This window comes from Pelecanus crispus, chromosome 6 (genome assembly GCF_030463565.1).
Source record: "Pelecanus crispus isolate bPelCri1 chromosome 6, bPelCri1.pri, whole genome shotgun sequence".
NCBI classification, from domain to species: domain Eukaryota; kingdom Metazoa; phylum Chordata; class Aves; order Pelecaniformes; family Pelecanidae; genus Pelecanus; species Pelecanus crispus.
Window position 1 is genome coordinate 29,008,483 of NC_134648.1, and position 22,998 is coordinate 29,031,480.

The window sequence follows — 22,998 nt, forward strand, 5'->3', positions numbered from 1 at the left end:
TGAGTCACATCCCAAACACTGCCAGCCATAGCAGCCTGAAACAAATTAAAAAAAAAAAAAAAAAAGAATTTAAGAAATAAATGCTTACAAGGCTGGGGTGGAAACAGACAAACATGAAACCTGATTCTTACCATACAGTTCAGCTCTTTATTCTTGCAAACAGATAAAATTCTAGTCACGATGCCTACTTGTCCCTTCTTTTTCTTAACTGAATTTGTTATTGTCCTATCCCTTCCTCCATCCCATACTCTGATCTGGCCCAAACTCCTTTTTTAATTAGTGCTCTTACGATTTAAAAGCTTAAGTAGTGATTCAGGGAATCTCTACAAACAGCTTGTGAATTGTTTTATGTAATCTCTTATACAATAGTTTTGAGACCTTAATGAGGTCAGTCAACTTTCTGATGCAGAACTGCATTACACATTTTCTGGACTAAGGACAAGGGACATTATTAATTGATGACACTGTAATGTAATCCCATTCAGACAGGCGGTGGGTGGACTGAAACAACAGTATTTTCCAGTTTTTTTGGAAAGAGCTGAGATTTTCCACAAGAGCAAAGATAGCGGTAATGCTGTTATATCATACAGCTCAAAATAATTGGAATAGTGACAAAAAGGCATAGCCTCTTGCCTCTGGGAGAAGGAAGGGAAATGTTTTTGACTGCAGGAAAAAGCACAATCCAAAGAAGCTGGAAAAGTAAAGACCGCTTGATTGTAAAGAAAAAGCCAACATGAAGGAGTGGCACGTGAGAGGTTACCTGCAACTGCTCCTTCTGCCAGAACAGGCACTGACCTAGAAGAAACAATGCAGAGATTTCCACAGCTGATTTGGTCTGGATCCAGGTACTCCTCATGTCGTTCTAATAACAACTATATTAGAACCATTTACAAAAGCTTTGCCTGTTTGCTATATTATTACAGTCTTCCCAACACCCACCTTGGAGCCGAGATACTGCTGTTCCATTGCTTAAGCTACACAGCTGCTTCAGTACAGCCTCCTAGTGAGTGCTCAGGTTATCATTTATGCCCGCAGGGACAGCTAGCAGCAGCAGTGTACATAAAGCATCTTAGCCATGGGGAATGCCTAGACTCCATTCAATTTGCAAACCAAAAAGACAAATCCAGTGTCTTACAACTCAAAGCATCAGATAAACATCTACCAGTTGGATTATCAGGATTGTAAATTAGCATCCCTCACCCTGTTTGAAAACAACATTCTTCATGTGACCACAACAGGCAGCAATCTCACATCAATTTTTATTATTATAAATACTATGTTAGAACAGAAAGGATGGTGCTGTGCATCCTCTCCATTCTGCTGCTATTTTGCATCTTCTTTCTTGGCTCCTGCTTCTATTTTCAGGGGTTCTGGAGCTGCACGATACGCAGGAAATGCCTCCCAAGGACTATTCAAATCAAACTTGCGAAATTCCTGAGATAGCTCCACAGGCTCTGCCACTACCCGTTTCACTTCATCGTCATACCGCACCTAGAACAGTGCAAAGAACATAGGCCAGTCATTTTTATACAGTCTCCACAGTTATCTCTGCTATTAGCCGTACACAGTACAGCTGTACTCAGACCACCCTCCAGTACAGGCAGTCCTAATTCTTATGCCATGGATAGGCCACAGGCCTCTGCCACAGCTTCAGCTCTCCTCATTATTAAACAAGAGTCCTCCAGATGCCACCAAGACCTCTGGACTCTCCAGAAAAACCCTCCTCTCTGCTACCACGTACCTCCGGTGTCCTGACTAACCACCCTGCATTAGGAGTGCCCAGCCTACAGTCCATATGAAGTCCACATGGAATAACACTTTTAGTTTGTCATATGACAAAGGAATTGCTCCCGAGTCACCGCAATAAGGTGGCCCATCCACCTGGCATAGCTGGGGACTGCTCTCATGAATCTTTATAGTATGGCAGTTTGTTTGGTTTTAGTTGCGCTTCTCAGCGTAACACTCACAACACGGGACAAAAAGACAACCAGGGTGAAATGCAGGTGAGTACCAGACACTTCTGATTGGCTGGATTCATCCTCACTGTGCCAGTCCAGATCTCCAGCCACAGCTCAGGAGATGCTGCCTGGTCCTCAATCACTGTTATTTCTATTTTTTTTTTAAACCCTCTGTTGCCTGCAGAAACTCACTGTTTTCTCCTGAGACTCAACTCAGTCTTAGAACTGCACCAAATATGACTGCTTCTGCAAGATGGTCATTTGAAACTAGGCAGATACCAAACACACTCATTTCACTTGTGGTTTGACATACAGAGGTAAATATTTGATAAATGGCAACAGTCACTTCAGCTAGTTTTATAACCTCAGCCTACAAAAACTCAGCAAAGTGGAGTTCCAACTCCATTAAGATCAGTTCAGTCCTTTATTCCTCTGGGAATCTTCAGTTTTGCAGTGGGAAGTTTAATCTTCCAGAAGACATGCTAAAAGCAGAAGCACTTTCTCTGCCTGACAAATCTCTTTGGTATACAGCACGTGAAATTTGCGTAATGTCTCTGGCCTTAGGCTGCCTTATTACAGATGATACTTTGTGATGACTTCAAATTTCCATGCAAGAGATGTATACAACTTCTCTGGAATACAGACAAGTGAAACATCCTTAGTACTTTTCAGACAAAGGATTGTAAAGTAGTCACATCTCTGTACCGAAACTCAGATCACAGAATCAGAATCATAGAACAGTTTGGGTTGGAAAGGACCTCTAAAGGTCATCTAGTCCAACCCCCCTGCAATGAGCAGGGACATTTTCAACTAGATCAGGTTGCTCAGAGTCCTATCCAACTTGGCCTTGAATGTCTCCAGCGATGGGGCATCTACCACCTCTCTGGGCAACCCGTTCCAGTGTTTCACCACCAGCTGCGTAAAAAGTTTCTTCCTTATATCTAGCCTAAATCCACCCTCTTTTAGTATAAAACCATTATCCCTTGTCCTATTTCAACAGCCCCTGCTAAAAAGCCAGTCCTCATCTTTCCTATAGGCCCCCTTTAAGTACTGAAAGGCCACAGTAAGGTCTCCCCGCAGCCTTCTCTCCTCCAGGCTGAACAACCCCAACTCTCTCAGCCTGTCCTCGTAGGAGAGGTGCTCCAGCCCTCGGATCATTTTTGTGGCCCTCCTCTGGACCCACTCCAACAGGTCCATGTCCTTCTTGTGCTGAGGGCTTCAGAGCTGGATGCAGTACTCCAGGTGGGGTCTCACCAGAGCAGAGTAGAGCAGCAGAATCACCTCCCTTGACCTGTTGGCCACGCTTCTTTTGATGCAGCCCAGGATACTGTTGGCTTTCTGGGCTGCAAGCGCACATTGCTGGCTCATGTCCACCAGCACCCTCAAGTCCTTCTCTGCAGGGCTGCTCTCAATCCCTTCATCCCACAGCCTGTATTGATACTGGGGGTTGCCGCGTCCCAGGTGCAGGACCTTGCACTCAGCCTTGTTGAACTTCATGACATTCACACAGGCCCACCTGTCTAGCCTGTACAGGTCCCTCTGAATGGCATCCCTTCCCTCTAGAGTATCAAACACACCACTCAGCTTGGTGTCATCTGCAAACTTGCTGAGGGTGCACGCAATCCCACTATGTCGTTAATGAAGATACTAAACAGTACTGGTACCAATATGGACCCCTGAGGAACACCATTTGTCACTAATCTCCATCTGGACATTGAGCCATTAAGAGATAAGAGTATTGGAGAGATTGCATAACTTTAGACATGAGCGTATCTCCTACCTCCACATAACCAGAGAGTGGGAAGTCCTTCCGGAAAGGATGGCCCTCAAACCCATAGTCTGTGAGGATTCGCCTTAGATCAGGGTGGTTGGCAAAGAAAACACCGTACATGTCCCAAACCTAAATGAAAAGGAGCCAAGTAAGTTGAATTAGATCAGGGGGGAAAAAAAAAAACCAAAACCAACTTCATATATTATTTCCATAAAATTGCAGTTACATGCCTGGCTTTGTGCAGTGCCAGTGAAACTGATGCAGAAACCCATTCAAAAGCAAATCAAACACCTTTTTATCTCCTATTCTGAAAAGACAGCCAGGGAAACACCTCTCTTTCTTCCTCAGGACCCTGGGAATCAGTTTAATCAGGAAAACACAGCCCCTCTCCACAAAGACTTGGCTCTCAAGTACACTGGCACTCACCTCTCTTTCATACCAGTTTGCCGCCTTGTGCACAGACACTGCTGAGTCAACAGGTGTCAACTCATCAGTGTACGTCTTCACACGGATGCGACTGTTGAACCGCAGAGACAGGAGATTGTACACAATCTGAAGCAGAATAAAAGGAGGCATTGGTCTTGTACGGCATTTATGGTTCTCTTTGCAGTACAGTACTGGCTAAGCAAAGGCACATGAAGACTATTTCAAATATTCTTTATCAGCAGAATCACATTCAGCATTTCAGAGCTGGGCACTAAAAGACATTACAGCTGAGGTTCCAATAGCTTACCACTTTGATCCTTAGAAATTAACAAAAAGGATGTCAGATTTAGAAAACATGACTGATGAAGAAGAAATGAAGTAAAGAGGGATACCAAATCTTAAAAAAAAAAGAGAATACTGAAGGGACGGAGACACTTCACAATAGTCTTTCAGTAGTCCATGACAAAGAAAATGGCTATCAATTACTCTCAGCATCCAGTGGGAGAAACCTAAGAAGAAATACACTTAATTTTCAGCAAAGAAGTTGGATACTAGGGAAAACTTCTAACTTTTCTGGTGATGAAGTACTAATAAAAAGGCTGCTTATGAGAATTACTAGAACCTCCAGGGAGGGGGGGCAGATTGAAAAAAACCCCAAACCTTTGCAAGAAACTGCATAGCCTTGTTTGATACTGCCTCTGTGAAGATGGCTGGAAAAGGTGAATTCATTAAGGTCTATATTTCTATTATTTCTATGAATCTACTATCCTGATTTTTAAAAGAAAAATTCTGAATTAAAAAAGTCTTCAACTTCTTCAGGGACTGCAGGCCTCTGAGTTAAAAAACCTCTCTCTACAACTCTCAGGATTTTTGCCTAATCATGAGTTGGGTTACTAAAAGTCAAAGCTGCTATTAGCAAAGCAAGAGGGAGCTATATTTGAAAACAACAGGCATCTGATTAGCTAATACAGATAAGGTATACCTGCTACCCATCGCTTCCCGAGTGGCTGTTGGTAAGTGATTTAATACCAAAAGATAAACCAAAGGGGGAAAATAAGTCAGCCCTTGTTACTTGCTGGGAACTAAAAATCTACCAATTCACATCTCTTGTCTGAAAGAGTCTGCCCAGATTAGACAAGGGAAGACAGACATCATTTCGTCCATAAGGCTGCCTAAACCATAGCCAGCCTCCTACAGCATGTGAGCCTGAGGGATTTTCTGCTGCTGTGTTTTACAGATGTTCCAAGGTTAAACTACAATAATGTCTTTACAACAATACTGTGAACAAAGCTTTCTAATAGTAGGTGAGAAGACAATATGCTGAGTCTGTGGTTTCCCCAAAGATGTATCTTTTCTTTTTCTATTTGCAGCTGCAACTTTTTCTGCAGCTGAAAAGCTATACAGTGAGATTTTCAAAAGCATCTGTGGGAACCAAATCTCCAATATCCACTGAAAGTCAGTGGAAGTTCAGTGCCCCAAATCTTCTGAGAGCTTTCTGAAAATATGCCTTGTCTCCTATTTGGTCCCAACTTTCAGGGAATGTTTTTACAACATTTTTTGTTTCGTTTTTTAAAAAGAGGAAAATTGTTAAGAAGATTGATGGGACTTAAAGGAAAACATGATCAGTTATATCAACAGCAGCTGACAGGCCTAAGTGGAAGAAGGAAGAGCACCAATTCCATCAGGCCAGAAAGAAGTCTCTAGACACTTTAGTAAAACCAAAACACAACTAAAAAAAGGAGAAAGAAAAAAAAAAAAAAAAAGAGAGAGACTTTCAGCACAGCACAAAAGGAAAGCCAGACTAGGAATGCATGCAATATCAGTTCTGCTACTGCTTCCATGATCAACAGATTAAACAAAACCCAGCATTTCAGAGTGGACTTTCTTTTCACTGTCAGAAAGCAAAAAACGTGGTCAGAGCTGCAACAGCACCCGCAGCCATCAGCACTTGTGAAACTCTCCAAGACCTGCACCTATGAGCAGTTCTTACCTCAAAACGGTACTGCCGAGATGGGACATCAACAGCAGTCAAGTCAGCCAAGGATTTGAACTGGGCATTAGTGTGATCTCGAAGGAAGGTCAGAACTGGAATGATCCCATCTGGATGGATCAAAAGTTCCAGCTCATTGAAACAGGTCACCTGATGAAAACAGTGGAAAGGGCATGAGTACAAATATCAACAGGACTGAACATTACATTGAATCCAGCAGGACACCTAAACAAAGAGAGTATATTGTAGAGCAGACACATAATGACATTAGATGAAAGGGCTTTATAACAACAGTAACTTTCATGTAATTCTGACAATCTTTCTTCCCCAGAACAACTTCTGAAAACATCTAACAAACAAGTAGTGTGTTCACTGGGTCCTGTCCTGTCCCATCCCCCGCATTCTGCCGAATAATTTCTTGAACCACACCTACCTGTACTTGCTGGATATACTTGGGCAGAATCTCAGCCACGTACTCCCCAAAAGCACATAGCTGCTTCTGTTCCACTTCATTTTTTGGTCTGACAGTAGCTAAAGAGAAAAATAAAGGTCCCAAGATTATGGCAGGGAATACAGAAAGCTACAGAAAGAAGAGCAGTAACTCCCATCCCTGACTTAAATATCCCTTTAACTAGTCTAGCTGCCTCTTGGTAGCTCTGGCAGAATTCAGGCAGCTTCATCTTCAGGTAACCTGCAAAGTTTATTTATAGTAAAACCGAAGCTAAACATAACATATACGTACAGTAGAAAAAAAATAGAAGAAACAGGAAAAAATAGAGACTGGACGATAGCAACATACACGTGTTGTGGTACACAGAACAACATGGAACTAGAGACTTTGATAAGGAAGGAAGTTTGCGTCAGTGCTAGACAGAAGTGGTTTTGTACAGTGTTTAGATACAGCAAGAAGAACAGTCCAACCAGATGACGGAGAAGCAAATAACAAGATGAAAAAGAGAGAGGCAAAGATGACAGCACAATCTGAACTTACGCACTACTCATGACATTCAGCCTGGGTCTAGAAAGGATCTTTGTTTCTAGACAAAATAATCCTGGTTTTGTTTGATGTGCCAGCATCTACGCAACCCCCTCATAATCAAGACATCCTAGGATCTCACATTTTGTAATTTTTTTTAATAGACTAGAGAGTTTTCTTCTGGTAACAGAATTCAGTGCCGGTACATGACAAGAGGACAAGAGGAAATGGGCTCAAGCTGTGCCAGGGGAGGTTTAGATTGGGTATTAGGAAAAATTTCTTTACGGAAAGGGTGGTCAAGCATTGGAACAGGCTGCCCAGAGAGGTGTCGGAGTCCCCATCCCTGGAAGTGTTCAAAAAACGGGTAGACGTTGCACTTCGGGACATGGTTTAGTCTACTCTACCCTTAACTGGTTTAGTGTGGACTTGGTAGTGTAGGTGAATGGTTGGACTGGATGATCTTAAAGGTCTCTTCCAACCTAAACGATTCTATGATTGCTTTTGTCTGTTTGTTTGTGGTGATTACAAATACTCCTCATGATCCAGGGCAACGAGGGGCTATGACGCTGTCGCCCAGGCACAACTTTGCACGGAGCAAGCAGGCAGGCCCACGAGGAAGGATGCAGCGGGGCACGCACGCAGCGCGGGCACGGTTGCCAACAGAGCCACTTTCCTACGCAAAACTCAGGTTTACACGCGACAGGCGCCAGCCATTTTCCGACGCGGTCGTCGGAAGGCTGTATCGCGCACAAACCTCCCAAGGGCACCCAAAGGCCCTCACGCCGAGGCGGGAGCTGGCGGGGACACAAGCGCGCGCCTCGCTCCCTCCGGCTGCCCCTCAGCCAAACCAACGGCCCCAACCGCAAACCCGCCCCGGGGCCCCCGCCCCGCTCCCGCCGCCGGCCCCGCTCACTTACGGCGAGTGTCCGCCGCGGAGCCCCCCGCCAGCCGGGCCTGCGCCGCTGCCGCCGCCGGGCCTGCGCCAGCTGCGGAAAGAAACGGACACGTCTCGCTGACCACCACCACCACCACCGCCGCCGCCGCCGCCGCCGCCGCCCGGCCCGGCCCGCGGCCACGGGCTGGCCCAGCCCCGCCGCCTCCCCGGGACAGGCGACGGCCGGCACCGCCCCGCCCCGGGCGTTCTCACCTCGCAGCGCGGCCCGCGCCAGCCCCCGCGCTGCCGCCGCCGCCAACATCCCCGCCGGCACACGGACGGGCAAGGGCACGGACCGGAAGCGGAAGGCGACACCGTCGCCGCGCTTCCCCCCGTGGGGGGGGGGGGGGAGCGGAAGCGTGCGCCGGGCTTCCCGGGGACGCTTCCGGGTCGGTGGCCGGAAGCGGCGAGTGCCTGGCGGCGCCTGGCGCAGGGTGAGGGACGCGGAGGAGCCGCTGGGGCGGCGGCGGCGGGAGGGAGACATGAAGGGAGGCGCCGCAGGTGGGTGCCGTGCTGCGGCGGAGCGGGGGTCGGGGCCGGGGGAGCCCCGGTGCTCTGGGGCGGGATGGGAGCCCGGCGGGAGGCCGCGGGGGCGAGCCTGGGCCGGGACCGGGCGAGGAGCAGCCCTGCCGCCAGCCCGGCCGCGGAGGCAGCGAGCTCTGCGGGAACGCGTCCGCCGTCGGGTGCGGGCGGGGGCGGCTGGCAGAGCCCCGGGCTGGAGCAGCGCTGGGGGGGCGAGGTCGTTCCGGCGGTTTTCATAGCGTTGGTGTGGCCCTAACGGGGGTCCTTAGTTTTCCGAGAATTGGCTTTCCTTTCCTTCCCTTCCCCGCCGCCCCCGAGGCGTGAAGGCGCTGCCAGTTGCGTGTGCGGGTTTCTGATGCCGTCCTGATGGCATCTGCGACCCTGGCAGGAGCAAGGAAGGAAGTAGGTGTGCCAGGTATTGGTTACGCCATCGGCATCTAGAGCCTGGCATACAGCAGGTCATTGCTTTGGTAATGCAAAATGTACACGGATTGTAAGATTTTGCTTTGTGGGACGCTTTACTGTTCCTGCACCTCTGTTTCTTTATAGTGGAGATGCCATGGATGCAAAGGGGAACTTTGTGTTCGCAAAGAAGCATGTGAGATTTACGGTAGTCTTTACCTGCTGTTGGCGTTTCTTTCATGATTTGGCACCAGCGCTCTGGAAATTGTGCAGGGCAGTGGGGGCAGCTGGTTCTGCTGTGCCAAGAGGGCAGAGTAGTTCATCTATCCATATGCTGGTGCTCTCCGTGGTCACTTTGGCGCTCTGGGCTGCAGCTTCTGAGCATCGTGACTGTAAGGATCGAGAGCTTTAACTGAAGTGGGAGCTGGTTTGCAGGATAGGCTTGTACTTGCTAAAGCTGGAAAAATAGTACCAATATGTGCTGTGCCAATTGCAGTTCCTCAGTCTCTTACAGATTAACGTATAGGTACTTTTAAGACAGACCAGAACTATTGTAAAATAACATTAAGGGTATAATTAAGACAGGCCACCATCAGGGATGGGACGGACTTGTGCAGCCAATTAGGGATGTAGATACTACTTTCTGTGAACAGAACTTGAGTAAAGAACTTAGGAGCCCTCCTGCGTCAAGCAGAGCTATTGTAAGAAAATGCATGTTTGACAAAATAAAGCATGGAAGAGTAACTGAATCTCCTGGAAAAAAAATCCCGTCTTTGTGAAATATTGTATTGGAAATCATGTTCAGTATTAATTGAAGAAATTTGTGATATCGATCATCATGGCTGATAGTTGAGGTGTAAAAATAAGTTTAAAGTGAATGCAAGCAGGCATCTATTTGCTCCTAACACTGTCAAGAGCCATGTTAAAGAAGAGCTCTTATCTACAGCAGTCCTTCTCTGGTTCAGAAGCTTTTTTCAACCCACAAACTGCTTTGACCTCTGCAAACAATCTCTGGTACCTACCAAGAGATGTTATCTTTTAAAATGAGTTCTCCTTGCCACTTGGGAAACAGTGGCTACCAACATCTAGCAGGTTATTTGCATGCTGAAGATATCTGGCACATTAACAAACTGCGTGTGACCATCAGTTATCTCATTTGGTTAGGTCGAAGGACTGGTGGTTATGTTTGGCAGACTTCTTGCACATCGTTTTGGTAAAAACAAGTTCATCTTACTTGATGCCACTGCACAAATTCATCATGTTGGTTTTGGATGGTAATTAACTCCTCCTGATGATATGAACTGCTGTCTGTGCTCTTTGTTAGTATGATACCGTAATCCTTTTTCTATCTAGCCCAGCTATGGTGTTGCCACATTCCTTTGTCTTTGTGAGTTTCCTGGTGCAGTTGCTGGACTTTCCACTTGAATAATTGTTGCTGCGTTTCTTTGTGTCAGTGAAATGAGTGGTGAAAAGATATGCACGTCTCCCAGTTCTGCTGGGATGTGATGCTCACTGTACTGGAAGTTTGGTATATATTATAATTTTAATTATGCCAAGTTCTCATTTGTTGTTTGAGATTCTGAAGCTCAAGCAGAAGTTTCTGGCTGCGCTATTTATATTCAGTCTAAAATATGCTGGCGTCTTACCAGTATGTTTCATTTTTCCCTGTACCCTGAAGTACTGCATAATCTTGTTAGTGGAGAGAGAAAGCCATATAATTATTGTGATTTTACAGATTGCTGGAGGTCTGATCTGTGCAGCACCATGGACTCGTCAGAAGAGACTGGAGGCTCCTCTGCAGAAGAGAACTACTTTGTGAACTACACCTTCACTGACCGCTCCCACTCAGGCCGTGTGGCCCAGGGTATTATGAAATTATGCTTGGAGGATGAGCTCTTTGCTGATGTTACAATATCAGTGGAAGGCAAAGAATTCCAGCTGCACCGTTTGGTCCTCTCAGCTCAGAGTTGCTTTTTTCGTTCTATGTTCACTTCCAACCTAAAGGAGGCCCACAACCGGGTGATTGAGCTGCAGGACGTTAGCGAGAGTGTCTTTCAGCTCCTTGTGGACTATATTTACCATGGGACTGTAAAGCTGAGGGCAGAGGAGTTGCAGGAAACCTATGAAGTGGCAGACATGTACCAGCTGACTGCCCTTTTTGAAGAGTGCTCCCGTTTTCTGGCCCGTACGGTGCAGGTTAGGAACTGTCTGCAGGTCATGTGGTTGGCAGATCAACACAGTGACGTGGAGCTCTACACAGCTGCCAAACACTGTGCAAAGTCACATTTGTCTCAACTGCAAGACACAGAGGAGTTCCTACATCTGCCTCTCCGCCTACTGACAGACATCCTTACAGGTAAGGAGTTTTTGAGACTAGCCAGGTTGTGGATGTAGACTTTCAGAGAGTCTATCAGACCAAACAAAATAGATGGAAGGATCCAAGCTTTCATAATCACTGTCTATTAAGAGGCTTAGCTAAGCTAAGTAAAGCAAAACATTCTGGATAACTTAATCAGAAAATAAACTATTAATTGTTACTGAACATGGAACATCTAAGCTATAGAAAAGGGACACAGAGGCTGCGGGTAATTCACAGCAGTTCCTGAGTAAACAGGTCAGAAGTACTACAGGTTTTTTAAACATAAGTTAATAATTTTTGACAATTTGTTGTATTTTTGTTTGCATTAGAACAAAGAAGCCTTACCAGAAATGAACATCTGATGGAAGTCTTTTTTTTTTTTCTTTAGTTCTTAATCATTTAACACAGGAATGCAACAACTCAACATCTGTAAGAAGGCTGAGCGCAAGCCTTATTTTTAGACTATGTTGCTGTTATTAACAGTTGTGTATAATTGTTAGGATTATTTAGGCTAGGCACTCAGCTGACTGAAATAGAGGCATTGTAACATCTTAGGTAATACAGTAATTACCCTTCTTGTAAAGGTAATAGCCTTCCATAGTAATGGATGCAATGACTCAGGGTTATGAAGGATGTGTCAACACATCAACAACTTAGTCCAACTGCCACCAATCCTTAAAGATTCTCTACTGCCCTAGTAAGTACAGCCAGTAGTTGAAAACCTCTCCATGATGCTGCAGTCACAACTCCATTTTTGTGCATTTATGTGTCATTGCTAGAGGAAGCAAGAATGTAGAAGCAGCTCATACATTCAAGTGTACTGGACTTGGAACCAGAGAGATTGCCCCTTTCTTGCTTTAATTAAATACTTTTGTAAATGAGTAAATAACTGTACTTTGTGTGTCATGTGTTTTATATGATGTTACAACAATAAAACTACTATGACTAGCTTCTTTGGAATAGTGGCAAATCTGTCCATAAGACTTAAAATAGCCTTTAAAGTTGATGCTATGCATATGTGAGTCTTTACAGATACTGCATTTTATCTAAAGAAATTTGCAGGCAAAAACCTATTGAGGGTATGTACTGATAGCTCAAAAAAACTATGATAAAATTAGAGTAATGTTGATAACTATCTAGGTAAAGTTTTTAAACTAAGTTGTGCCTTCATTAAAAAAAAAAAAAAATCCTAAAATTATGAAATAAAGTTGTCAAGGTCAATCACCCTTAACTTCCTAGGGATTCTATGTAGTAACCATAGCTTTAGGACCATGGCCTTTAGTGTTTGTGGTCCTAAATTAAAATAGTTGCTCAATAAATTTTTTTTCCATGCTTCACCTATTTCCATATATAGAATCACATTACTTAATACTTATGCTGCAACTTAGCTCATAAAATGGATTATAATCTGAAATGTACTCCTACTGCTGGCAGGGAAAATCTTTTGTTTGCAATTCCTCTGTCTTTGATTAGTTAATGGAGAATTAAATAGAGAAAGCTATTAGTGGCAAGGATTGAAATTAATTTCGTGAAATAGTAATTTATTAAGCTTACCTCTTGTTGCACTCTAAGACCCATTTCAAAATCAAAGTTTTTCCATTTAACTACTACGTATGATGGATAGCTTATGGAAAACCCTTTTACTAATAAACAGAGTTGAAATACTTGCTCTTGTTCCACGCTTTTCCGCCTCCCTTCAAGTGTAGAGAAAAGTGTTGGAATTTGTCTGATGCCTTCATTATCGTTGAATTCAGGGTTTGTCATGAGAGCAGACGACAAAATCCGAGAGCCTTCATAGAGAAGCCTCTCAATGAATACAGGCATAATTGCTGGCTTTCAGACGGGAAGTAAATACCTGAAATTTTCTAGGTAATGTACTGATGACGATGATGCAATAGTTTGTGGCATAACCAAAAATTCCAATTATGTCTGGAAACAAATCGAAATCTGTTGCAGACTGTTGAGTGTTTCCTATTGTCATGCTGCTAAGGAAAGCTATAGTAGCTCATTGGGGATTTCCAAATGCTAAGAGGATAGCAGCAACACCAGATGTTCAGTCTTGAGGGTCAGCTGTCTGACGGTGCTCAGAGAAGGAAAATTTCTGCAGATGACTTTTGCTAGATAGGTTTCTAGAACCAGACAGAAAGAAAGGCAGCTGCTGAAATTCTCACGTAAGAGAATCTTTTTGCCTAAATGCTTAAATAAGCTCACAAAGCTTACAAAGCTTGTAAGTTCTCTTTCCTGCCCTCTTTCTCTTGGACATAGGTTCCTTTGTTGAAACTCGTCCAAAGTGCTTAAGATCTGGCAGCTCTGTCTTCTGATATTTATCCAAACTAATTTCATGTAGATGCCTGGCTGGCAGTGCTGATCATGCCTGCCAAAATCTATAAACCTCTGTTATCTTTTTTTTCCTCTCTAGCAAGTAGCGTTTGTGATGGGAGTCGGGGGAGGGAGTTGCAGGAAAAGGATGTTCCTGAGTACACACACCTTTGTCTAGATATCATAAATGCCTTTCTGTCCCCAAACCACAGATGGCGTTCCATGTTCTCAGAATCCAACGGTTGCCATAGAAACCTGGATCAACTTCAACAAGGAGGAGCGAGCAGGCTTTTCAGAGACACTGCGATCGAGTCTGAAGGTATAAAAAGACCTCCTGTTCCAGTGTTGGTGTTGCACTTGCTGGTTTCACACTTTCCAAGGCAGGGTTTTCTGCTCACAGGTGTGACTTGAAATTTGCAAAACACAAATGCCATTGAAATTCATGGTGCTTACGTGAGGAATACTTTCATTGTCATAAACAGCACCCCCACTGACAGCTTTTTTAATTTAACGTGAGGCTGCTTTCACTAGTGATTTGAGCAACGCCACAAATAACTTTTTCACCAGATGCTCAGTTACTGAAGAGACCATTCAGAAATCTGAGTTTGGCATTCCCCTTACAAAAACTCTACTCTATCAGTGATGTAACCAGCCCTTACCTAAACCACAGATGCTGGGGTTCCAGTGAAGTCTGTTGTTATTCTGCTATGTCAGATATGACTGGTATCTTGAAAAGGCTTTGGGGCTCCAAATCCTGAATGCTGTAGGGTAGCAGGACTTGGGAAGCAGGTCACACACCTCAGGCCCACAAGTGGGTCCTAAAATGCTGAATAATTTGGTCTTAGGCATCACCGATGTTTGTGTAAACAGGCCTAATTCTGCTGACACACTCCTCCTTTCTCTCAGGTGATTGGAGAAAATGTTCACATCTACCTGATTGGAAAGGAGTCATCACGTACACATTCACTTGCTGTCTCTCTGCATTGTGCTGATGATGACTCCATAAGCGTGAGTGGCCAGAACAGCCTGTGTCACCAGATCACTGCAGCCTGCAAGCACGGTAGTGACCTGTACGTCGTTGGTGGCTCCATTCCACGACGCATGTGGAAATGCAACAATGCGACTATAGACTGGGAATGGTGTGCCCCTCTGCCCCGTGACCGGCTCCAACACACCCTTGTCTCCGTGCCAAGCAAGGATGCAATATATTCACTGGGGGGTAAAACTCTACAGGACACGCTCTCTAATGCTGTCATATATTACAGAGTACGAGACAATGTCTGGACAGAGACCAGCCAGTTGGAAGTGGCGGTTTCTGGAGCTGCAGGTGTAAATCTTAATGGTGTCATTTACCTGCTGGGTGGGGAGGAAAATGACTTGGACTTCTTCACCAAGCCCTCTCGGCTAATTCAGTGCTATGATACCAACACAGAGAAATGCCACGTGAAGCCATACGTACTGCCTTTTGCAGGGCGCATGCATGCTGCTGTACACAAGGATGTGGTGTTCATTGTAGCCGAGGGGGATTCACTGCTATGTTATAATCCCCTACTGGATAGCTTCACCCGGCTGTGCCTGCCAGATGCCTGGAGCTCAGTACCATCCCTCTGGAAAATTGCCAGCTGCAATGGCAGCATCTATGTCTTTCGTGACCGCTATAAAAAGGGTGATGCAAATACTTTTAAACTTAACCCAGCCACCTCTGTTGTAACAGTCACAAGTGGCATCAAAGTGCTGCTCACTAACCTACAGTTTGTCCTGGCCTAAGTGGGAAAAACAGGCCCAGTGATAGAAACGGCAGCAATGGTGTTCTGCTGTGCAGCTCAGAGGCACCCACCACACTCAGCACCAGTCCCAGTTACTATGAGTTCACAACATCCAGTAAAGACCCCATCCTCTATACCTGTGCAGAGGAAGTACAGACTTTCTGGCTGTGGGCCTATTCTTCTGCATAGCACTATTAAAGTTGAACTGCTGCATCTTAGATTTCAGATGGACTAAATGCTATTACTTTGATCCCTTGATGATAAGCTTGCGTTTGAGGCCCAAACTGCAACAAATGGCTTTTTTAGCCTGGAACCAAGCCGCCAATAACAAATCCTATAGCATACGGCCGTCCTCCTTGGCCCAGACTGCTAGTTTTAACTGCCTGGGAGACAGTGTGTTGGCTGCCATGTCAGTCGCAGAGTTAGATGTGCACTGTGTCCTCCAGGGATGTCCCCATTTAAACATTCCTGTGTCCCTACTGCAGAAGGAGGGACTGGCAGAAGTATTTACAGCAGACAGATTCCAGAGCTGACCCCAAGACTAAAGGTTGCATTATTCAGCACTTCTAGAGGAGTGGTAACAAACTGGGAACTTGCTTACTGCTCTGTCATCACCTAGCATAAAGAGGGAGATCATTTTTATGAGCATTGGTTTCCTTTACTGTACAGGGAATCCCCACCTATAATAATAAACAGTGTTGGTGAAAGACAGAGTTAAGACCACTTCCTCCTACCCCTCTCTGTTGGCACTGTAACCCATTGGGTAAGAATCTGAATAAAGTCTCTGCTGAGACAAAGTTTTCTTTTCCTTTGCTGCAATTATAGAACTTCCTGTTGATTGCCACTGATACTATGTGTGGGAGAGAAGAACTGTGGGGCTCCAAGAGAACTAAGAGATTAGCCATAAGGAAAGAAAGCTTTAACGAAACAGCCCAACCTCCCCTTTACTGTAATTTATGTAAAAACTTCTTTATTGATGGTCAAGAAGTACAACGCTTAAGCCTTCACTAAATCATTAAAACATAAAGTTTTTTTAAAGCAGCCAAGACAGAGATTTTGATAGTTCTTACTGACACTCCGCAGTTGTCCCAGCGATCATGTTCCTGTGAAATGTCTCCAGGACCTGGACTTGCTTGTGCCCAACAAGGATGTGGGGACGGATCTTGGCAATAGTTTCTACTGCTTCCTGAGGGCTCCAGTGATGCAGCTGAAAAGGCAGAAACCCTGCAAGTGAAAATCCATTCCATCCCTACACCAGTTAATGGAGCCTTCCTGGAGGCTACAGGCAACATCAGAGCTGTTAGAAAACTTGCTGCTTTGCCCCTTCTGTTTATTTCATGTTCCTCTCAGAGGGGCCTGAATGTCAATGCAAGTTCATGAAATGAGTCCCTCAGGTAAAGAGGGATGGTTGCTGCCTGGGACCTCCATCTCCTGTCTCACTCATGCTTCCATCATGTTGTGAATGGTTTCCTGTCCTAGTCCCACCAGACCACAGCAAGAGTGCAGCTTGCTTTTTTTTTTTTAAAAAAAACTTTACTAGCACTCCCATCGCACTTCAGCACTTAGTGAGAAAATTTTCCCCTTAGCACTAAGAGAAAATTTTCCAGGGAGCACTTAATAACACCAACAGAAGAATCCACAGGTGGGATTTTGTTCTTAGTGCTAGCTTAGCCAGTTGGGTCTGTAGAGGAACTCAGAAAAACAGAGTCACTTTTTTGGTCCTGAGTTGTATTTATTGAAAAGCTTAGAAAGTCTCGCCATTTCAGCTAACCAAGAAGAAAAACTGAACAACAAAAATGGATGTTTATCTGCTCAGTGAACCTACCTTCACAAGTGACTTGCTACTGCCATCTCAATCTGCTCTTCCACAGAATTAAGAACAGCAGAATCATTCAAAACCTGTTGAGAACTTACTATATTAATGGCCCAGAAAACCAAGCAGCTTCCTGAAGCCTGACTGATCTGCCAGAACCATCAACAGATACTACAGGCCATGTGTTTCAAAGCTTTGTTGCACCAAGTTTCTCTTTCCCATAAGATCAGAACATCTTTGCCAGTGCCTGTGCTAATAACTGAGCTGGCAGAGGCAGACTGTACAGATGAATGAAAAGACTACTTACAATGGCAGCTATATTGCAGCTTCACTGCTTTCTCATTGCCAGGAAGCATTATCTTAACAGTATCATAAGCACAGATGAACAAGGTGTGCAAAGATAAACTAGATTATCAAAGAAAGCTTAGACCACAGTTCAGCAAACATTAAGTTCCACTTATTTGTTTACCTTGCATTTGCCACATTCTACAAAACAGCAACATAAGTTTGGGGCCTAGCTATCTACCTCTTTTCAAGTGGGTCTCCAGTCCAAACTCTGTAAAATCATGGAATATTAATGCATCTGTACGTGCTCAGGTTTCTTGAGCAAAAGCAAATTGTAAAGGTTGGCTGTACTTGCCCGGACTGTATGAAAATAAACCCCATTTAGTATAGAAGCCTTCTTACTTGAATTAAATATGCTGCCACCATGGTGGCACTGCGGGAGCGTCCTGCTTTGCAGTGCACGTAGACGCTGTTGCCGCATGCTCGGTGTTTCAGGATGAATTCGACACCCTTGTGGAGGTTTTCCAAGGTGGGGACTCCAGTTAGATCCACGGTGCTGAGACGCAGTTGCTCCACTCCCATTGCCTCCCATTCCTGAAATCGAGATAGATTCGATCAGTTAACTTCTTGGTTTTTTTTTTTCCCCAGAAACAAAATCCAGAACTGTTGAGATAGTTGGAAAATTCAGTGGGTTTGTATGGAGACTCTGAATGTCAATCCTTTAAATCAGATGTATGAAAACTTTAGCGCTGGCTATCAGAAAGGAGAAGTTAAAGGGATCTGGAAACGTGGTTCAGCTAAAGGAAAGGAGGTGAGCTGGGATCTCATCCCAAATAGAAAGGCATTCTTGTATGTGCATGGAATTAATGCTCTCCTTCCCTTTCTCCTCCTCTCCACCCGTTTACTCGCATCCTCACGTTTTACTGGTTTGTCGCATAGTTTTAAAAGTCGGCTTAGGTACGAAGAAGCCCCGTCTTCGCTGTCAGAGGACTTGGCGGTCGCTGCCAGAATCACGGCAGGAGGAGGCTAAAGCCTCACCTGCGCGGGACAAGCGACGAGAGACCCTTCCAGAGGGAGCGCCGGCAAGCTCCCCGGGCCGCCGGGCTCACCTGGGCGGAGCAGCAGAGGAAGCGGGTCTCGTACTCCTCGTTGAGGGTGACGACGGCGCGCACGTTTTCCTCCGCCACCAGCTGCGGGAACAAGCACCGTCAGGCACCGTCAGGCATGGCCCGGCCCGCCCCGCCGCGCCCGCCTTACCCTGCGGCTGCGTCCCCGCAGCGGCAGCGCCCCCAGCAGCACGGCGCCGTCGATGCGGTGGAACCAGGGCCGGCGGGACCCGGGCAGCCGCGCCCGCGCCACCGTGTACAGCAGCGTCGGGTAGAAGAGCAGCCGCGCCGCCCCGGCGCCCAGCGCCGCCGCCACCCCCCCCATAGCGGGCAGCGCCGCGCCGGGCCGGGCCGCGCCAGCCTGAGGGGCGGGGAGCGCCGCGGACGAGCGCACTGAGCGTGGGGAGACGGGGGAGCCTGCGGCGGGCTCCTGGCGCGAGCGGGGGGCGCCGGGCGGGCCCGCGGCGGCGGCTGGGGCGGGGCGGTGCCAGGCGGGGCGCGGAGGGGTCGGGGCCGCGCGCCCGCCTTCCCCGGCCGACCGGCCGGCCCCTCCACCTCAGGCCCGCCGTGGTCTCTCCCGGAAGCGCCGCCATCTTGCGGAGCCGGCCTGAGGCGGCGCAAGGAGCCGAGCGGGGCGCGGGTGGGTCCCCGGGGGCAGGTGAGGGCGGCGGCCGCCAGGAGGAGCTCGGGCCGGGCCGGGCCTGGCAGGGACGGCGCGGAGCGGAGCCGAGCCGAGCCAGCGGAGAGCGCGATCCGCCTCGCGCAGGTAACGGCTCTCCTCCTCCTTCTCCTCCTCCTCCCCCCGTTCCCCTGGGCTCCCGCCGTGAGGCCACTCGTGCCGGGCCGCGGCGGCAGCCTCTGCGGCGGCCGCCTCGCTCCTGCCCGCCCGCCTCCCCCCGCCGCGGCGCGGAGGGGCTGGGGCCCGCGGGGGAGCCGCCGCTCTGTGCGCGCCACCCCGGGGGCCGTGCCGCCGCGCCGGGAGCCCCCTCGGGGGCCCGGAACCGGAGGCCGCCGGTTGTCGTATCTGATCTGAGCGCTGACAGCGCCTCGGGCGCCGCTGGGCCTCGGGGCGGCGGCGGGGGGCGCTGCAGGTGCGAGCGCAGCCCGAGGTGGCGTCGCCATTGGGGGGGAGGGCTGCGTCGGGCCCGGGGCGGCCCTGCGGGCGGGGGAGCGGCTGCCCCGGGCTACGGCCGCAGTCGCCCTGCCGGGCTGGGCGGCAGAAGCGTCGCGGAGCGGCCCGGGGGCTTATCCCAAGAACCTGGGGTGCGGTTACATGTCGTCGGGGCCACGGTAGAGGTCTGCCTTTTGGAGTAGTAAAACGTATACTGGTATACGAGCAGTACAAGCAGGGTGTGAGGATTTGCGATCTCAAGTGTGAGAAGGTGTGACGGACACTACTGGAACGAAGTAGGAAGGGAAATACAAAAACCAGGAGAGACTGAAAGTAAAATGAGTGATAAATACATGAAGAAGCAGTAAAGGTTGATAACAGCATGAGATTTTTATAGGACTATTTATGAGTAGGAAGTTGAGAGCCAGCATTATAATGAAGTGTGGAACCTTCAGTCCTTTAAATTCCTGAGGAATTGTGGCCCAGACATTTTCACCTTTACAGCACAGACATTCTCTTCTGCCAGAAGTTGTCGGGGAGCATTTTTCAGATATTGCAGCTATCTTGTATTGTACTGCTTGACTGTGGTCACTGGGTGTGTTTTACGGGGATTTAGAAAAATATTTGGCGGGGTTTTACATCTTGAAATGTGCTTTGCTTCTGGTCTACAAGAGCTTGGAATTTCTGAGTATCTAGATTTATTTATTTATTTAAATTTTTGTGTCTGGCTATCCTTCCAGTCTTACTCTTTGAACTAGTGATCACAATAATTGCTAAATTATGTCCTCGTGCCTTTAGCTGTCTTCTCTGTTGCTTTTCTATAGATTAGTTCATCAGACTTTACTGCACTGACTTGGCATTGCATATTCATAATAAACCCATCACATTTTTTTTTTCTTCCCCTCAGCTATGTTCTTAAGAGCTCTGCCTAATGTGAGTTACTGTACTTCCTAGAGTTGTTTCTGGACCCAAGTCTTTAAGAGGCAGCTTTGTTGGAAATATTACTGCTGTGGTAGATGTTTAAAAATACTACTTTAGTCTTTACGCTGTAATAGGAAATGTTAAGGTGGGTGCAGCTTGCATCCTGCAACTTAATACGTTCAGTTGCATTCCTGCTGATGAAGAGTCCCCTGGGCAGGAGTACAATTCTTATATCTGCTCAGGGACATGGGCACAGACGTATATACCAGTAAAATCCCTAAATAGGGATTTTAAAATACAATGATCTAAAGGATTTTTTTTTTTTTTTTTTTTTTTAAAAGATGCTTACTGTTCTCTTCCAGCCTGTGCTCACTTTCAAAATTATTACTGAAATTTATTCTGGGAAGGTATATGCTGTTTTGTGGGGTTGGTTCACCCTTTCTCAATGATCACTCTTGGATGGCTCTGTTTTTTCTTTCCCTGTCAAAGTCTGTGATGTTACATTAGAGAAAAATCAGTCCCAGATACTGCCTCCTTAGTTATGTGCTTGCCCTTATGTATCTGCTTCTTTTTTGCATATGAAACAAAGTAATAGATGCAGGCTTAGGAAATTGTGTTTACATGTGAAAGAAAGGAGGAGCACAGCATCTGTAGACAATTCAAAAGTGACTGTCATAAAATTATGAACACTAAAACATGAAGATTTACGTGTTAGGTAGTTTTATTTTGAAAGTATGTGGCTTACAATAATGAGAACTTGCCTGCGTCTTTCACAATGGGAGATGTGGTAAAGAACTCCACAGCAGTACTGTGTACTTATTACTGTATCCACCTCTTTGCTAGTCCTTCAAAACTAGATGCACTTGAAAGATGATCATTACATGGTGGAGGAAGGTGTTTTTAACTTTTATTTCTTCTGCTACGAGTAGGGATTCTGAAGACATGCTGCCTGACGGTACTTCTCTAATGGGAAAAGCAGGGAAGGTGACTATATCATAGATATGCAATAATTGTATATCGCATCAATAATAAATCCATAATTTGCAAGGTCCCTTACAGGTAACCCTTACATCAATTGAAGAATCATTAGATGAGACACAAAATTCTCTCTGACGTAAGAGAAATATTTATAATATTGTATAACTTTTCTTTTGAAATTACTGCAAGCAATATTATGCTGAATTAGTTGAATTTCATATAAGATGGATGTTTATGTGGTTCTTAAATATTTAGACTTGCAGTAAGTAAAATACTACCTATAATCCAGTCTCTAACTGAACTTAGTAAGAAACTTTGTTATGAGCAGGTTGTTCCTTAACTATTTCTTGCATCTTTTTCTGAAATGTGGTTATTGATTATTAGTTACTATGTTTCTTAATTTCATCTGTTTGCCTTCTAGGTCTTCTGCCACAAATCTCTTTAGAGGACCTGCTCTAATTTTTCTTTAGTGCTTTTTTTTAGGCTAGGTGGGAAGTGATACAAAATCTCCTTCGTTTTGAGATTTCCTGATTATTAGTCTCTAACTCTGGTATCTAAGAAGAACCCAGTGTTCTTGCTGTTGAAATAGAGACTTGTTCAGCAATATGTCCGTGAGGCAGTCCAGTTTTCCAAGTCATAATGTGAGTTTTGCTGCTGAAACAGCAGCAACAGTCCATCAAACTCAGATTTATATTTCTGCATTCTTATGTATCAGTCTTTCCATGAACGTCTTAAATGTTTTATTTCAATCTAGGCCTGTTCAGTATTGCTTCTTGTCCTTTAGTTTACCATTCCCCAAGACTATGTGCAGAGTTATTCACTGCCTTGGTAACTGCCTTCAGGCAAGAAGGTATAATTTTTATCCATTGATCAGTTAGTTATTTGGCAGGGGAAAAAACAGTATAAATCAAAGCAGAATAAAATACTTCAGGGTTTGTTAGAATGGGAGTTGTAAATTGAGAAAAGTTATCTAGGCCCTTAAATGGGCATTTCTCTTGAAGTATCAACACAGTATCTTGACTCGTGATCCTGTTACAAGATTTCTTGAGGCAAGAGAGATTATCTTCATTGGAAAAAAGTAACCAGTAGTTTTGTTGCCCTTCTTCCTGTCAGTAGGGATGCTTGTGTTATACGAAACAATGCAAGATACAGCCTGTTCTCCTGTTGCTGTCTACACCTATTTTAGATTGTCCTGCCAAGACACTTTGTTTGGGGCATAACAGTGAAAAGAGAGCATTTTAGCATTCGCATTTTCAAGAGGAGGTTTCCCAAACATCAGCTGAACATCATCTGTTTTGCACCTGATGCGAGATTCAAGCATGTAAAGCTACAATATACATTAGGTCAAAGCAGGAAAGTTG

The 22,998-nt window shown here is 45.9% G+C and overlaps 3 protein-coding genes across 4 annotated transcripts; 1 reads left to right on the top strand and 2 right to left on the bottom strand.

The window, feature by feature from the left end:
• Nucleotides 1-1,248: 1,248 nt before the first annotated feature.
• On the bottom strand, nt 1,249-8,539 carry NDUFS3 (NADH:ubiquinone oxidoreductase core subunit S3). Its single transcript, XM_075712462.1, has 7 exons — nt 8,269-8,539; nt 8,039-8,107; nt 6,579-6,676; nt 6,146-6,295; nt 4,156-4,281; nt 3,739-3,858; nt 1,249-1,491 (listed from the first exon to the last, which is right to left on the bottom strand). The coding sequence occupies exons 1-7, from the start codon at nt 8,537-8,539 to the stop codon at nt 1,324-1,326; spliced, it is 1,002 nt and encodes a 333-aa protein (XP_075568577.1). The 3' UTR covers nt 1,249-1,323.
• On the top strand, nt 8,538-15,430 carry KBTBD4 (kelch repeat and BTB domain containing 4). Of its 2 annotated transcripts, XM_075713260.1 has the most exons (4): nt 8,538-8,556; nt 10,715-11,335; nt 13,870-13,976; nt 14,564-15,430. In XM_075713260.1, the coding sequence occupies exons 1-4, from the start codon at nt 8,538-8,540 to the stop codon at nt 15,422-15,424; spliced, it is 1,608 nt and encodes a 535-aa protein (XP_075569375.1). In that variant the 3' UTR covers nt 15,425-15,430. The 2 variants fall into 2 exon arrangements, with proteins under 2 accessions (XP_075569375.1, XP_009491212.2); XM_009492937.2 differs by lacking the exon at nt 8,538-8,556 and having other exon boundaries at nt 10,699-11,335.
• Nucleotides 15,431-16,489: 1,059 nt separating this feature from the next.
• On the bottom strand, nt 16,490-18,952 carry PTPMT1 (protein tyrosine phosphatase mitochondrial 1). The gene is made up of 4 exons (XM_075713017.1): nt 18,779-18,952; nt 18,631-18,711; nt 17,924-18,115; nt 16,490-16,630 (listed from the first exon to the last, which is right to left on the bottom strand). The coding sequence occupies exons 1-4, from the start codon at nt 18,950-18,952 to the stop codon at nt 16,490-16,492; spliced, it is 588 nt and encodes a 195-aa protein (XP_075569132.1).
• Between the last annotated feature and the right edge of the window lie 4,046 nt (nt 18,953-22,998).